The 16,364-nt window shown below is 30.3% G+C and overlaps 2 protein-coding genes across 2 annotated transcripts in view; one reads left to right on the forward strand and one right to left on the reverse strand.

The window, feature by feature from the left end:
- Positions 1–3,327: 3,327 nt before the first annotated feature.
- Positions 3,328–14,569, reverse strand: LOC107494721 (protein FAR1-RELATED SEQUENCE 5). Its single transcript, XM_021125891.1, has 2 exons — positions 14,364–14,569; positions 3,328–3,892 (listed from the first exon to the last, which is right to left on the reverse strand). Exons 1-2 carry the CDS (start codon positions 14,567–14,569, stop codon positions 3,328–3,330), a joined length of 771 nt encoding a protein of 256 aa, XP_020981550.1.
- The window catches only part of LOC107494774 (uncharacterized), a gene marked incomplete in the record, with an annotated part of 8,109 nt that continues 5,982 nt past the window's right edge, over positions 14,238–16,364 (forward strand). The window contains 3 exon segments of the mRNA XM_016115807.3: positions 14,238–14,631; positions 15,331–15,393; positions 15,510–15,601. Of these exon segments, the coding sequence (XP_015971293.1) occupies positions 14,568–14,631; positions 15,331–15,393; positions 15,510–15,601 (219 nt within the window).

Here is a 16,364-nt window from a genome sequence, read left to right on the forward strand (position 1 = left end):
ATTTTGGACAATTAGGATTTGGGACATGTTAAAATCAAATAACATAAAAGGACCAATTTATCCTCATCATTTAGGTAGCGTTTGTTTTTTGAGACAGAACATAGAGACATGAACAACAAATGTTTAAAACGTATTTGGAGGCAGAGACATAGGCACGGAACACATTGTCTCCAAGACACTATTTTATATTTTTGTGTACACTCTTGTACGAAAGACAATGATGGATACGGAATTTGAGAAAGTGGACATGGACTTTTCTATCAAAAATTTTTCCCTTTCTATCCATAGATATTTTTTTATTAATCTACTATTATCTCTTCTTATTTTAGCTTCTTCTCTACATCGTAGTTCTTCTTGCGTTCTTTTTTTTTAAATACTCTCTTTTTTTGGTAGAATTTCTTACTTAACTGGATAATTAATTTATTCCTTTTTATCGTTTATTCTCTTCTCTATGGCATGTTGTATTAATAAAGACTTAATTCACTCTTCTACTTTATGTTACTTTATTTATTCTTAATTTTGTTACTTTAATACCATTTTTATCTTATTGGTTCATAAACTAATTCTTCTTGTAATTTTCTATACTCCTACACACTCTTGTTTTTTATTAAATTAATTTGTACTTGATGTAAAAAATTTGGAATTACAGGGCTATTTTAGTCATTTCGCATAATATTTTAGTTTTGTCCATGTCTATCCAAACATAATACAGGACATTACATTAGTGTCTTGTCCATCGTATCCAAACACAATACACAAAAAATAATTTTTAGTGTCTCCGTTCTATTGTCTCTCTCTTAGTGTCATGTCCTGTCTTGTCTCCAAAAACAAACGCAGCCTTAGAGTAATTCCAATGTGGCAGTTAACGGACACCTCAATCACATTAACAGTCCACGTCAGAGGTGCTGTTAGTCTTACTAACAGAAAGATGTAACGTGTTCATATTTCATTTTCTGGAGAATCTAATTGTTACTTTTTTTTTCCTTCGGGTCTCACTTGTCCAAACGCGAAATCCTCAGGGAACTAATTATCACTTTACTTGGATAAATATTTAGCAATAGACTAAGAAAAAAAAGTGAAAAGAATATTATATTATTTAAATATTTGTTATAAATTAATTTTATATTCGAATTTTAACTCTGGTCTCTTATTTATAGTCATTTAATTTTTTAGTTGATGGTTATAATGAAATATAATTAATGGTTTAAATTAAGTGTTCAAAATTTTTATTACAAATATCTTATTTATCATATTTTTTAAATATATTTAGATTATTCTACACTACTCTTTATATTTCTATATATATCCACACTCTTCTATAATATTTTATAATTTTTAGTCTTTCAGAATTTTTTAAGACATTTCAGGATCTTTTAGGACATTCTAAAATATTTCAGAATCATCGAAAGCAATCTCAAACACTTTAAAATATTATACAAATACTGTTAAATATAACATCCTAAAATTTACCATGACATTCTCTCTCACTTATTGCGTAGATGTTTTTGTTACGTTCTGTGCATAATAGCGCTCTAAGTGTTCTTAAAATTGCCACAGATCTTCACAAGTTTCCTAATTAGCCTCTATTATTGGGAGTCACTTTCACTTGATCAAATATTAGATACTTGGTGTTACTCCTCTTTGTCGCACAACTTGATTAATTAGGATTTTTTCGATCTCTTTATCGAATGATCTAATTACCACGGGTGGAGTCCGATTCTAGTCACCTCTGCTCAGTTCTTCTTGATCTCCATGATATAGTTTCAGCATACTTACATAGAATACTGGATGGATCTTGATAGAGTGAGAGAGTTGTACTTTGTAATCAACCTCCCTAACACGTCCAATGATATCAAATGACCTTTCATATTTGCAGATCAAAATTCTTACGAACCTTATGAAAGGCTTTGAATTATTGTGAAACAAGTTTAATCATTATCTTATCTCTCACTTGATAGCTTGCATACCTCCTCTTCTTATCTATCCATTTCCTCATCCTCTTTGTAGCTTTGTCGAGATAACAACGAGAGACATCTGTTTACTCTTCCCAAGACTTAATCATATGATATGTTTCAAGTCTCAGGGAAGAAACTTAAAAAATGTGAAGACAAAATAGATCATGCCCAAGATCTATAATAGTTGATGCAAGAACAGAAAGGGAAATGGAAACACCGCAACCATGGAGATGGCCGGCGTGGGAGATGGCGACGATGATGCAGCAACTCATCATCATCATGGTGCACGCACTGTCAGGTAATTACAACTTCTCATCTCCTTTAATCACGCATTCACATTCTTCTTTTATTGATTGATTACCTTAATTTGAGAAGATTTTGAAAAATAAATCGGAAAAAAAATCTACAATTAAGAAATCAAATCAATTTCTATTAATGGACCGATTATGTCATATCTCTACTGATATTGAAAAAAAGTTTGCAAAGATGATATCAATGGATTAAAGGAGTGTATATGACGGGATCTTACAAGAAAGGAGTTTGTTCAGAGACAAAAAACTAGAAGGAGAATTGCTCTGATCAATGGCAACAAATAATAGCCATAGGTAAAGGCTACACTCAATTCATTACTTTCATTGTTATTTTTTCTACTACTATTAGTTGAATTATATCTTATTATTATTATTATCATTATTGGTTCAGTTTACCCGACTCGTGTGCACCACCAAGTGTTCTGATGAACTCTTTTGAGAGAAGAGTTATGGCTGATTTAGAGGCATGTAAGACCAACAAATATTTGTGTCTTATTTTTAAGTTTCAATGCATTTGTGTTTTAAATTATCTATGTTGTATCTGTTACCTGCAAGACATCAAAAGAGCTAACAATAGTATTCTATTTATGTCAAGCCTGAGTTGAAGGAGAGTGAAAGACTTCTGAAAAACAGCAAGACCAATCCTATCGCTACCCTTCATAAGACATGCAAAAGTACGAAAAATCACAAAAAGAGTGACCCAAGTCAATATTTAATATGGATATGGATTCAAATATATGTCTTGATGTGTCAGATGATGAGGATGATGTCATGGAACTAGATTGAACAACTATAACCCGCCAAGATCCACGCAAAGTTGCTGTCCAACAGAGCAATTCCTCTATGAAACGCCAAAAAATATCACCCGAGCCAAATGAAAAAGGGAAGGCGAAACCAATATTAAAGCCATGGTTCCCTGGACCTGGTGAAAGGAGAACCAGGTTCCAAAATACGGTTGAGGTAAAATCATTGAACATCCATATGAATTTATATATTATTGTAAAAGGGATCAGTTTATAATGCCCGAATTTTGTATGTAGGCGTTCAAAGGTGTGCAACGACTAATTATGGCGTGATTTAACATATCTTTTGAGGACAACATGTAGAATTTCACACCTTGAAGTCATTCTAAACCCAACAAAAAATTTTCCTCGAATATGAGCGATAGTCCACATGTTTTTTTCCCCATACTTATCTACTATCCATTCCCGATCTTCCACTCTAAAGCATCTAACCATTTCCTCCCACTTTTGTTCGAACACACCAACTTCGTAATCACCTAGCATTAACTTTGTAAACATTTTCGTAAACTGAGGTTTGTGAATATTTCTTGTTGCATTACGCATCAAGTGCCATGCACGTAACCTATGATGTGCATTCGGAAACACTTCCTGAATAGCGATAGTCATCGATGGATGACCATCTGTAATTACTGAAATTAGTGTCTTTCCCTTCATTGCTATGAGAAGCTGTTTTAGTAACCACACATATGTGCTTTTCCTCTCATTCGAAACTATTACAAAACCAAATACAACGGTTTGATTATGGTGGTTAACTCCCGAGAATATTACCACCAGCAATCTGTATCTATTCTTCTTATATGTGGCGTCAAATGCTAGCACATCCCTGAACAGATTGTAGTTCAACTGAAACCGGCCATCACACCAAAAAATTTGCCGAAACGCTCATTCTCTGCCCTTCTCAATATTATAGAACAAGTTTTGATCCCCTGTTGCTAGCATTTTCAGGTAAGCCACTGCAGAGGTTAAATCATCAGGTAATTGTCTTCTTCGCTTCGCAACTTGATTATGCATATCCTTAATTGAAAAATTAACGTTCTCGTACCCACCACACTGGCTAGCTAATGACCCAAATATGTTTGGCATGCTGATCCCCACTACTTTCATATGGTTCATTTGACTAGTATCAGGCTCAGTCATTTTCTTGTGAGATATTAACATTCTTGCTAATTTTGGAACAACAAGCTCATGGTTGTGTTCATCACAAAAATCTCTCACTACCCAACTCTCAGTTATCGCATCGAAGAAAACATGAAGTTTATTCATACAACCACATCTTGTCTCTGGTTTAGGCTCCCTCACTCGATTTTTCAGATGGTTCTATTTTTCTAATCTATACCTTTCACAAGAACAAACATATGCTTTTTCTCTAACTTTTCCATCACCTATTCTAATCCTACTCTTTCGCACACTGAAACCCCTCGTCTTGGCATATGAATCATAAAATTCAAATGCCAAGCCAAGATCAACAAAGTACAATTGACAAATATTTTTCATAGATAGACATGAGAAATCGATCTTACCAATATCATCCTAAGAGCTTATGCGATATTGATCCATATCTACCGCATCAAAAGTTGCGTCTTCATCCAGATGATCACTAACATTATGCGCATTTTCATCACTTGTGTGTCTTTGACTATTTGGTGTTTCCTGTAATTTATGGTGACAACCGTTAATTACCCAACAAAATAGCACAAATTAGGTACAATTTATAATCAAATAAGCAAAACTAATCAATGACCATTGAATTTTCAAACACACTAAAAAATCAAACAACAATAACAAATAAAAAATAGAACAAAGATTAATAAAAACAAATACCAAAATTTAATAGAAACATAAATCCAGAAATTAAAACCGTCATCAGAAATCAAACAGCAATAACAAATAAAAAATAGAACATCATGAATAGAGACATAAACCCATAAATTGAAATCAAAATCATAATAACAAATACCAAATTTGAATAGAAACATAAACCCACAAATTAAAATTATAAACAGAAATCAAACAGCAATAACAAATAAAAAATAAAACATCATGAACAGAGGCATAAACCCAGAAATTGAAATCAGAACCATAAAAACAAATACCAAATTTGAATAGAAACATAAACCTAGAAATTGAAATCATGAACAGAAATCAAACACCAATAGCAAATAAAAAATAGAACATCATAAAAAGAGACATAAACCCAGAAATTAAAATCAAAATCATAAAAACAAATACCAAAATTTTTTAACCCTAACTCAGAAATTTCAAACAACTAAGTAAACCGAACAAAATCACTAATTGAATGAAATAAGTAGAACAAAAAAAATAATTGACTGACTTCAATGAAACAGACTCATACAGCAGAACATAAAGAGATAAAAAAAAATGAGCTAAATGAAACAAGTTCGTACTTGATGCTGAAGCTCCATTAAAACTCTTGAAGTGTAGTGATGAAGGGGGAGACGGAGCACCACGGCGCTGACGATGATGCTGGCTCTCTGAGACCCACGCCACCACTGTCTGTTGAGGACAACGGTGCTGACCAGTGAGAACGATGATGCTGAACGGCGACGAAATGACGCAGTGCACGGTAAAGGCAGAAAGAACAATGACACTCTGATGCTGAAAAGGAAATTCTTAAATAAATTGGCAGTAGAAGTAGATTCTGTGAAAAGGGAAGAGAAAGAGGCTGATGGTAGTGGGTAGAGATTGTTGCTTATGGCAGTGGGTTCTGTGAAAAGGGAAAAGAAATAGAGTATATAGTGTGTTAGTGGGTTTGGTTATTGAGTGAAGATAGCAAATTTAGGGTTACCTAAATGAATTTTAAAAATATTTGTGGTAAAAGTAAAAATTTAATAATAATTATTAAACCCCATGTGAGTTATATTTATAAATTATTTATTGTGTTCATCACAAAAGCTCAAAACACTTGAGCTTACTAAAGACAAACCCTACCTTAGAAGTTGATTTCAAACTATATTCTAAAGTGGTCATACATGTCAGAGAAGCTTCTTTCTTAAACTTATATTAACACTACGGTGGATGTTATAATACTTCCCTATTATTAAGAATTTTAAAACTCCATGATATTTTATTAAAAAAACTTTATGAAAATTTCATTTTAACTCTCCTTTTCATTTTTATTTTTTGTAAATTCCCATTAATCTCTTTTATCTAAAATGTAAAAATCTTAATTTTAACTACTGCTATAATTTATTGAATAAATGCCCCCTTAGTCACACCTACACGTTGTCTTTCAAGTTGTTGTCTATTCACCACATCTATTTCACCATACCTCCTGTTCTTTCTTTTTCATCATTGTGTCACTGCTCTACAATATTAATGTTGGTAAAAACAAAAAGTTCCAACAAACTCAGAAACCCACAACAGCGTCTGCGATGATAGCAAATGTAACTATTAACAAACTCCACCACCCGAAAATGAGCATGTCATAAACTCACCGGCAATCCCTGAAGCTATGACATCTGCGACAACAATGACAACTGCGATCAATTACTATACCAAGTTCTATTCCTCTCACAATTTCAAACCATAACCAGTTTAAAAAATTAGAACTCATTGATTCAAAGAAAATCTGTTGATAATTTACAAATAATTTTGGAAAGAACAAAATTGATTTGGGCATTGTTCTGGGTAAATAAGATCATAACGGACTAACAATTAAGTAAGAATCCGACATTACAAAAATATGTCAGGAACATCATAATGACTGTACCACTAAAGCCAAAATCGTCAAATTCTGAAAGTAGTAACGTGACATAAAAGTATTAGAGACTGAGAAAATGGCATCCCTAAAGGGTAGGTATAAAGGGAAGGATACGCAGTATGTAAAGACATTTGTTCCATGTCACCAAAAAGCACTACTGACTTTAGTATCGAAGTGTTTTGCAGGTTATTCACTCGGCCTGGTTCTGTGTATGCTAAAGTCAGAATTTTCAATCTTCTCACTTCACTAATTCATAAACTCACCTCAGGTACGAACATGCATATAGCAATTGCAACAATGATTATTTAGAAGATATGGAATGCCTGGAACTTGCTGATTTTTTAGAATAAATCTTCATTGTCGGATGTCATTCACGCTTCTGCCATGGAGCTCGAGAAAAAATGCAGAGGAAATTCTTAAGCTAAGTACAATAGAATTATTTTGTGCCAATAAAACATTTAAAAAAAATCCACATTAGATTCACTTTAGACTGTCCAAATATTGGACTCACCTTTATTGTTTTCATTCTATTCCAATAAATAAATTAAATCACTAACTTAGGAGAAAACCTAAAAAAACCAAAAAAATTAAACAATTTAGATTTAGCCAAAACAAATTTGAAATATAAAAAATAATAATATACAATAACTTTTCTTCAACATTTCATATGGAGTTTTCAGTGCTCTAAAATATATTAAGAGCAATGAATCGGGCGCCTAACATTATTTTTAAACTAACTTATTATCTTCCATTGCTCGTAGTCGTAAGTTTAAGAAAAAATTACTAAAAATACCTATTAGGAATATATATGACTATATGGGACGAGTAAAATTGGATTTGTCTTAATTTAGATCTGACGTTAAATATATACTGGGTTTGTTTTTTAGACCATAACCCGACTCTAGACTTGATAAAACCTAAACATTTTTGGGTTACAATTATACTTAGTCCAAAATGGGTGAAAATCGAGCCTTTAAAAGCTTTAACAATAATTTATAAAAAAACTTATTTATAAAGAAGAAACTTGTTACCGAGAAGTTGATATCCATATTTGAATTTGAATTTATCCATAAATTCTAATTTGATGCTTTTTTGTTCTATTTTAATATTTTCTAATTCAACAGTGTGATAAAAAAATAAAACAATAAACTTATAATTAATATAACATAATATTGGAATTAATTTAAAACATATATACCTTTTCTAGTTTTCTCAGGGTGCACATGAGCCGGGTTAAGCCGGATTCACTTTGACCCAGACCGGACCCTAAATAATAACTGGGTCTATTTTTGAGACCTATACCCAACTCTAGACCCGGTGAAATCACACAAATTAGTCCCTAAATTGTTTGGGTCCGGGTCAGATCTTCGGGCCAGACCGGGCCATGTACACCCCTAGTGCATATGAAGTTTATGAACGTTGACAAAAGTACCCATAAACTAAGAAAATTAGCATTGTACCCATGAAAGATGGGTTTCGTACGACAAAAGTATCAAAATCCTAATTTTTTATTGATTTTTTAATAAAATTTCCAAACTACCCCACCCTCAACCTCAACTCACTTTTTCAACCTGCATCTATCTTTGCCATGGAGTCCGAAACTACTCCTATAACAAATCAGGCCAAAATCAATGGTGGTAGTGGTGAAAATTGGACCTCAACCGGTTCAATCATAAGTTTACAATCCATACCCAAACTAAATCAATCAAACACCAAAAAATACCCAAAACAAAAAAAAATTCAAATCTATTCATCCAATTTCAATTCACTTTAGCAAAACTAGAAGCAGAAACAGCCATCAACCATCGAAAATCAACAAATCCATTCATCCAATTTAAAATTTACTTCAGCAAAAATCAGAAGCAGAAGTAGCCATCAACAGAATCTTTTATAAATCAGTCTCTGCTTTCATAAAAATAGAATAATATTTAAAAAAAAGTAGAACAATATCTTTTTAGTAGTAACTAAATCAATTTCTGAAAAAAAAAGAAAAATAAAATAAAAATGTTAAGAAAAAAGAGAAATACATTTTTCTTTGCCGGCTGTAACATCGTCGACGACAGAACCTTCATCAGCAGCGCCACCACCCTTTTTTCTCCAATTTCTTTTTACTGAACCCTCTTTTTGTATGCAGCAGCGCCACTACCCCTCTCTCTTCTCAGGCGCGTGACGACGATGTTCTTCTCGATTGGGACAAGCGCGCTGTGGCGACATTCTCCTCAGGTTGGGTCACATGTATACGACGAAGGTGTTGTAGTCATCTTTAGAGTGAGAGGGGGAAGTAGTGAGAGGGGAGATTGGCGGTGACGGGGTAGGTGGGTGGCAAACGGTGGTGAGGAAGTAGGACGAGAGTTTTGTGACTCTGTGAGGATTTTTGAGAGAGGAAAAAGTGAGGAGACAGGAAGAAGTGAGAAAAGAGGGAGTGACAGTAGAATGGGGTTATGGTGGGGTAGTTTAGGAATTTTATTGAAAAATCAATAAAAAATTAGAGTTTGGATACTTTTGTCGTACGAAACCCATCTTTCATGGGTACAGTGTTAATTTCCTTAATTTATGGATATTTTTGTCTACGTTTGTAAACTTCATGGGTTCTTTTGGTAATTTTTTCTAATTTTTGACTATTCTAGATTTATATAAGTTATTTTTTTAATTTCTAAAGATGATACTTTTAAAAAATTTGTTGAATTCTCTAAGAAGTAAGATGAAAAAAGACTTGCAATCTCTGTTATTAGATTTGATTATGATAGTAAAATTTTTGAGCTTAGATTTTAAATTTTTTTTAAAGAAAACAACATTGTTTCAATTCCTAAAATACTCTAACAAAAATAAGGTTATTGAAATAAAAAATTATAAATTTGCAAGAAATGAGAAGAACAACAATGCTTTTAGAAAATAAAAATTCTCTATAATTAAGTGATTTACCGAACCAAATCAAACTAAGTTGTATAACCTTTTTTTTATATTTATGCGCATTCTTCTTCTTTCATTATTGTTGTTGTCGTTATTATTACTGTCGCCATCTCCTCTTCTTCTTCCTCCTTCCTTTTTATTTGAATTTCTTCTTTTCCTTCCTTTTCCCCCTCTATCGCCATCGTCGTTATTGTCGTCATCGTTATCATTATCGTCACAGTGTTCCTTTTTTTCTTTCATTCTTTTTCGCTACAATGTAAGATTTCAATCCAATAAATGTACATTCAAGTCTAATATGAGAAGTAATACTTCTAAAAGAAGAAGTAAGAGCAACAAAAAAAGAAAGAAAGAAGAATAAAAATAAAAAAAGAAACATGCAGCTTTAAAGACAAGATTAATCTATGTTTTTATAGCAAAATTTCAGTGTTAAAATTAAGAAATTCGGTGCTATTTTTGTTTATGGCAAGAATTCAATTCAATAAGTGTAAACCTATATTTATTAAACTAAATAAGATTGTAATACAATACAAACATGTTCATTCAAATCTAATATGAGAAGTAATACTCCTAAAAGAAGAAATAAAAGCAACATAAAAGAAAGAAAGAAAGATATAAAGAAAGAATAACAAAAGTATAAAAATGCAGCATTAAAGAAGAAATTTCAGTGTTATTCTTTAGAATTTTAATGTTATTTTTTAATAAATTTTGCATAACTCAAAACACCTCCTCTCCTTTTTTTTTTCTTCCTTATCATCATCATTTTCTTCCTTTTTTTTTTTGTTTCAATCTCATAATTCTTCTTGCTTTACCTTCATAATAAGAATAAAAACAAAAAAAAAGAAGAAAAAACCAAACAAAAAAATATAGCATTAAAAAAGAAATTTTTGTATTTTGTAACAAAATTTTGGTGTTAAAATTATGAATTTTTTATGCTATTTTTATTTATGGTAAAAATTTAATCCAATAAATATAAAATACATTCATTCAACTAAATAATATTTTAAAATTCTCCTTCTTCCTTCTCATCATCCTCTTTTTTTTTTCTTCTTCTTTCACATTTTTATTTCACCCATTTAGTGTCATAGTTAAAAAATTTTAGTATTAAAATTAAGAAACTTCTATATCACGGTAAAAAAAAAAATTTAGAATTATTTAATGATAAATTTTATATAACTCAAAACTCCTCATTTTCTTTTTTTTTTTGGTTTCAATTTCTCATCATTCTTTTATTTTACCCTCATAAAAAAATAAAAAAAAATACATAGTACTATAAAAATTACTAAGAAGAGAAGAAAAAAATACAGTAATAACAAAGTAATAAAAAAATGACGATAACAAGATAAGAAGAAACACGAAAAAGAAAAAAATATAAAAAAAATACGAATAAAAAAGCACGAAATATAAAAAGATAATGTATTTACATACGTTAATAATAAACTAATTTTTATTGAACTTAAATTAACTTAATTAAATTTAATTATCAAAAAAAATTTAGATGTATAGCACCATTCGTTAGATCAGCGATTATCTTAAAGCATTTTGGGTAGCATTTTGGGTTGAGACACTAAAGATAATATCTCAATTCAAATTAAAATCTTTATTAGATCTATCATCATATTAACTCCTTATAAGATATGGGCATGAGGAAAATCCAATATATCATATTTTCATGTTTTCGATTTACATTATTTTGTACTTTATACAAAAGACAAATTTACTTAGTCTAATCCCAAATCATATACGATGTTTTTTTTTTTTTTGTCGGTGTCCAAAATTTATAGCATAATACAACAAAAAGTCACAATGTGTTGGAAGAAATTATGGAAATGAATCATCTTAATTTCTTTTAATTGAGGGTATAAGTATAATTTTTAACTTTTTAATATTTTTTTCATAATTTTTTTGTCCCACCTATAAAATATATTATGAAAAATTATATTTTACTCTTTTAAATAAAAAAATTGAGAGGATACAATTTCAAAAAATTATATATCTAAAATTTAAAGAGATAAAAAATAATTTCAAAAAAAATTTGAGAGACCTTGAAAATAAGATGGATCATCTAAATAAATCACAACATAATAAGTTTCTCTAATATAATTGGTTCCCTTGAATTGGACTTTCCAAAATCACCACCATATTGTACGTACTTCATCTTCACACCTAAATTATAAATTATAAGCGTACTTAATTTTTTATTATGTCACGTTAGAATTGACAATACACAAGTAAATTTTATTTAGTAGATATATACTATCCAAAAAAGATAAATAATCAGGACATATAAAAGGGAGAGATATTATTTATTTAAATTTTGTCGTATTAATAGACCTTTTAAATACCACGATATGTATAATTATGTTCATTTTTCATTTATAAGTGTTAAATAACGTCCATTTGGATTTTGGAAAAAATGGTAGAGATGACATTGCATAACCATATCATGCATACTACAAGTCACCCAAAAGAAAAAAAAATATCATGCATACTACAAAAGACTATACAAAGGTAGAAATGTTAAGTTTTAGCCACGGAAAACAAGTTCAAATTGTTATTGCAATAATAATATTGCATAACCATATCATTTGTTTTTATTCTATAAATAATTGTAAGTTTAAGAAATTTGATGAGTTGGATTTTGAGCTTGAAGGTGAAAATAAATATGGAAAAGATGATGCCAAATTTTGCAAAAGTATGAAAAGTATTCACAATAGTATAACATCAAGTATGGAAAGTGTTTTTAGATAATAAATATTTAAGCTTTATATGAAATAAAATATTAAAGTTTCAAAATATGTAGTGTCCCAAAAAAACAAAGGATCTAAGTTCCTTTTCTTCTTCTTTTGCCATGATTTCTTTCCTTTACTATTGCTGTGCTTTCATCTTCTCTTCTTTATATTCTGTTATTTATAAAAAAAATTTATGTTCTTTCAAATATTGATGTTTCTTCCCCAAAAATATTTGTTATAAGAATGTTCTCTGTTTGGTTTTATAGTCTCTCCATTTCTGTTATATTTTTAAAAAATATTATAACTTTTTGAAAAATTGTGATTAAAAATTGATTATCAAAACATTTATGTACCTAATATTTAATACAATTGTTATAGTGTATGCTAATTGAAAGTTATTTTATTTTTATTTACAAAATATAACTACTACAACTTTTAGAAACGATCTTTTGATAAACTACTTTTGAAAAAAAAAAAAAAACAAATTTTACCAAATCTATATCCAACTAGTTCTACCACCTTCACATAAGAATTTTATTTAGTATTTTTTTGAATAGTTGAAATATCATTTTTCTTTTAGAAAAGGCAACCCAAAGACACACTAGACTTTTTATTATTCAAAAAATGTTTTTATTATTTTATAAAATTTATGAAAAATACTGCATATTAATCTTTACAAGAAATATGTATACAAAAATACATATTTAACATTTAAAATAATTTTATTATGCTATAATAAATAATTTTATTATTCATTATTCTTAAGTTTGATTATTTTACTTCTTTATTATGATATGTTTAATTTTTTGTTGATTGATTATNTTTAATATTCAGAATAAAGCAAAAAAAATTAACCTAGTGTATTTGAAATACGTTATGATCTGATTTAATCTTTTTATTTATCTAATATTATTTAAAATTTAAGTTAATACAAATAAACGTACTCATATTTAAAAAAATTAAAAATAATTAGATAATACTCATCTATCTTCATTGAATTATAACTCAAATGACAAAATCTTCTGATATCCGCTTAAGAGATTGGACGTTCAAGTCTTCTTATTTTTGATAAAAAGATATAAATTTTAAAATAAAAAATTTTATAATTTTAAAATTTTAAATTATTTAAATAAAATTAGATGAAATAGAAAAATAAAAATAAACCAACACAATATGATACAAAATATTATTTAAACTTATCAAATTCTAAGTTAATTTTGCATATATTTTGGATGTATTTAAAATTTTAAATTATTAATTTTTTAGTTTAAAAACTTTAAATTATTTTTTTTAAAATTAAATATATAATTATAATTAACCCAATATAATAATATGAATAAGTTTATTTGTCCTGAATTAATTTAAATTATATTTATCAAAATTTTAAATTAAAAATTTGTAATTTTAAAATTTTAAACTATAGATATGTAACATATCCCATATGCACTCACATTTTTTTTAAGATGTTATACATTTCAAGTATATAGTATCAAATCTCTGTAGCTATTTGAATATTTGTTTTTTACCGTGAGTATTCAATAACAATATAAAAACATAAATACACTTATCATAAATACACTTATAATAAGTTAATGGGTTAAAAAATCGTGAGTTCGAATTTTTTTATCTTTTGTAAAAAAAAAAATTATCATAACAATATAAAAACATAAATAAAATATTTTTTTACAAACAAAAACAAATTCTAATCACTTATCATAATATTTTTTGGAATTAAAAAAAAGAAACCAGAGAAAAAAAAGAAGAAAGAATAAAAAAAAACGAATAATATATCGCGCAGTCCCTGTGGCTGTTTGTGATGTTACACACCCAAACCCTCACCCCTCTTCTCTCTTTCTCTTTCTCGTTCAGACTCTCTCCTCTTGTGTTCTCTATCTATCTAATCTTATACCCTGCAATTAGCAAACCCTACACACCTGTCTCTCTCTGAATCTCGGAACCCTAGCTCCTCCCATTCCCTTCGCCCTTCGCCTTCCAAACCACTCCTCACAATCTTCTTCATCTTCTTCTTAATCTTCATCTTCGTCTTCATACTCTTCTTCTCTTTCTCGTTCTTCTTCCGTTCTTTCTGGATCTCTCTGTTCACCTTCGAATTCCACCAATTTCGAGCTCCACCAAACATGGGCGACGGCAAGGTCAATCTCCCCGACGATCTCTTCTCCTCCAAGCCCTCCGATTCCAAAGGTCTGATCGATTTTCCGCTTCCAACGCTTCTGTTTTTTTTATTTTCTCGATTTTTTCCGTTGTTTTTACTTTTAGGGCTTTCCCTTTCCATTTTGATTTTCCTCTAAATCGCTTTCAAATGCTCGCATCTCGTTTCGTTTTTGCAATAATTGTTCGCTTTCTCTCTGTCTTGATCCGTTGAATCTCAATCCCTGATTCGTTCTCTCTGTCAATCGCATGCTCAACACGCATGTTCCTTCTTGGTTAATTGATAATGGATACCTAATTTTGAATGTTGTTTTGTGTGTTTTTTTGGGGTTGACTTTACTGTGGAATGAAGATTGATCTACATTTTCTCTTTATTTTTATTTGTTTATTTATTTATTTTTGGTTCTTGGTTCCTGTCAATGCTTTAGCTAGTGCGAGTGGGTTATGTGTTGTTTTCTCTGAAGCTGTGTTGGGATGGATGGAGTGAGATTTCTTATTAATCTGAATCCGGATATTTGTTCTATATATTTTGTTAAAAACAGTAAGCTGATTTAACTGGGTTTGAGGGGGAGGGGGTTGTCTTCTCCAGATGTTGAGGGTTGATTTGATTTGCTTGTTCACTATTTATCTGTATTATGTAATTTGCCAGCTGTGGTGGACGATATAGATCGCGTCATTGCTTGTTGCTAAGTTGAATGAGATAGTTAACATTCGCTTTTTTGGTTGTGTTAGATGAAGCATCCGCAGTACATGGCACGGAGAAAGGGATTGCTGGGCTACTTGATGATTCGAAAGGTAAGATGTTGATATATGTCAGAATTGAAGTTAAAGCTAACAGCTAGTTGCGTTGCCCTCATTTATACACTGTGTGGTAGCTGTTGGTGTTGACACAAAGCTGGTTTCACTTTCAGATCAAGTTTCATCGGACAGCAGCATCCCATTATCCCCGCAGTGGCTTTATTCCAAACCTGTTGACTCAAAAGCAACTGCCAACCCAGTGGGGGTATGTAATACTCACTGCTTCCTTGGATTTGAATTTCATGATCTAGATTCCTTTTTCCTCTGGTAAAATATATTGCTATCTGGTGGAGTTTGCTGTTGCTTTGCTTTATCATGTTGGAGACTAAAGAATAAACATGTCAGTTTTGTTCACGGAAATATTTTTCTCCCCTCGGTCACATTGAATTTTATAACATTGCATTTTCTTGTATTGTTTTGTAAAACTGATCTTATCTATTATGCAATTTATTGTACATCAAGGGTCAAGGGGGAATGTATAGTAGAGCTGTGGCTGCTAGTTTGACATGTGTCTGTATGGTATTTGTAAGAGCATCAGAGTGATTAAGTGATGAATAAGTGGTCTTTTCAATAATTCAATCACAAAATATTTGAAGAAAAATATGATTTTCTCTTTTGGATTTTCCTGCTTAGTGTAAAAGGTTTTGTATCTGTTGTGTCTTTTGAAGGCAAAATGGATTGTTAGTCAATCTCAAGACCCTGTTTGATTTTTTATTCAATGTAACAGCTAAGCTTTTGTTTACATTTTGACCTGGTACGAATGTTGAAAGACAAAGCAATGGTGATGTGTCTTAATTCTTAAGATTTTTCAGATTCTCCAATTATTTTCTTTGGTTGATGAGGCAGTTTCTCAAATTCTTATTGAAAATGATTGCGCGTTCAATTATCATACCAAGAATTGTTGTGTGTTCTATATTTGTTAAGAGTGATATTTCTATATTAGAAAACAATAACATAACGGGATCTTT

This window comes from Arachis duranensis, chromosome 6 (genome assembly GCF_000817695.3).
Source record: "Arachis duranensis cultivar V14167 chromosome 6, aradu.V14167.gnm2.J7QH, whole genome shotgun sequence".
NCBI classification, from domain to species: Eukaryota; Viridiplantae; Streptophyta; class Magnoliopsida; order Fabales; family Fabaceae; genus Arachis; species Arachis duranensis.

Excerpts from the sequence above, each read along its gene's own strand:
- LOC107494721 (XM_021125891.1), bottom strand. The coding sequence starts at position 14,569 with ATGTTTGGTGGAGCTCGAAATTGGTGGAATTCGAAGGTGAACAGAGAG. Across the intron at positions 3,893-14,363 it reads CGAGATTCAGAGAGAGACAG|GGATGTGCTAGCATTTGACG; the intron begins GTGTGTAGGGTT and ends CAATCTGTTCAG.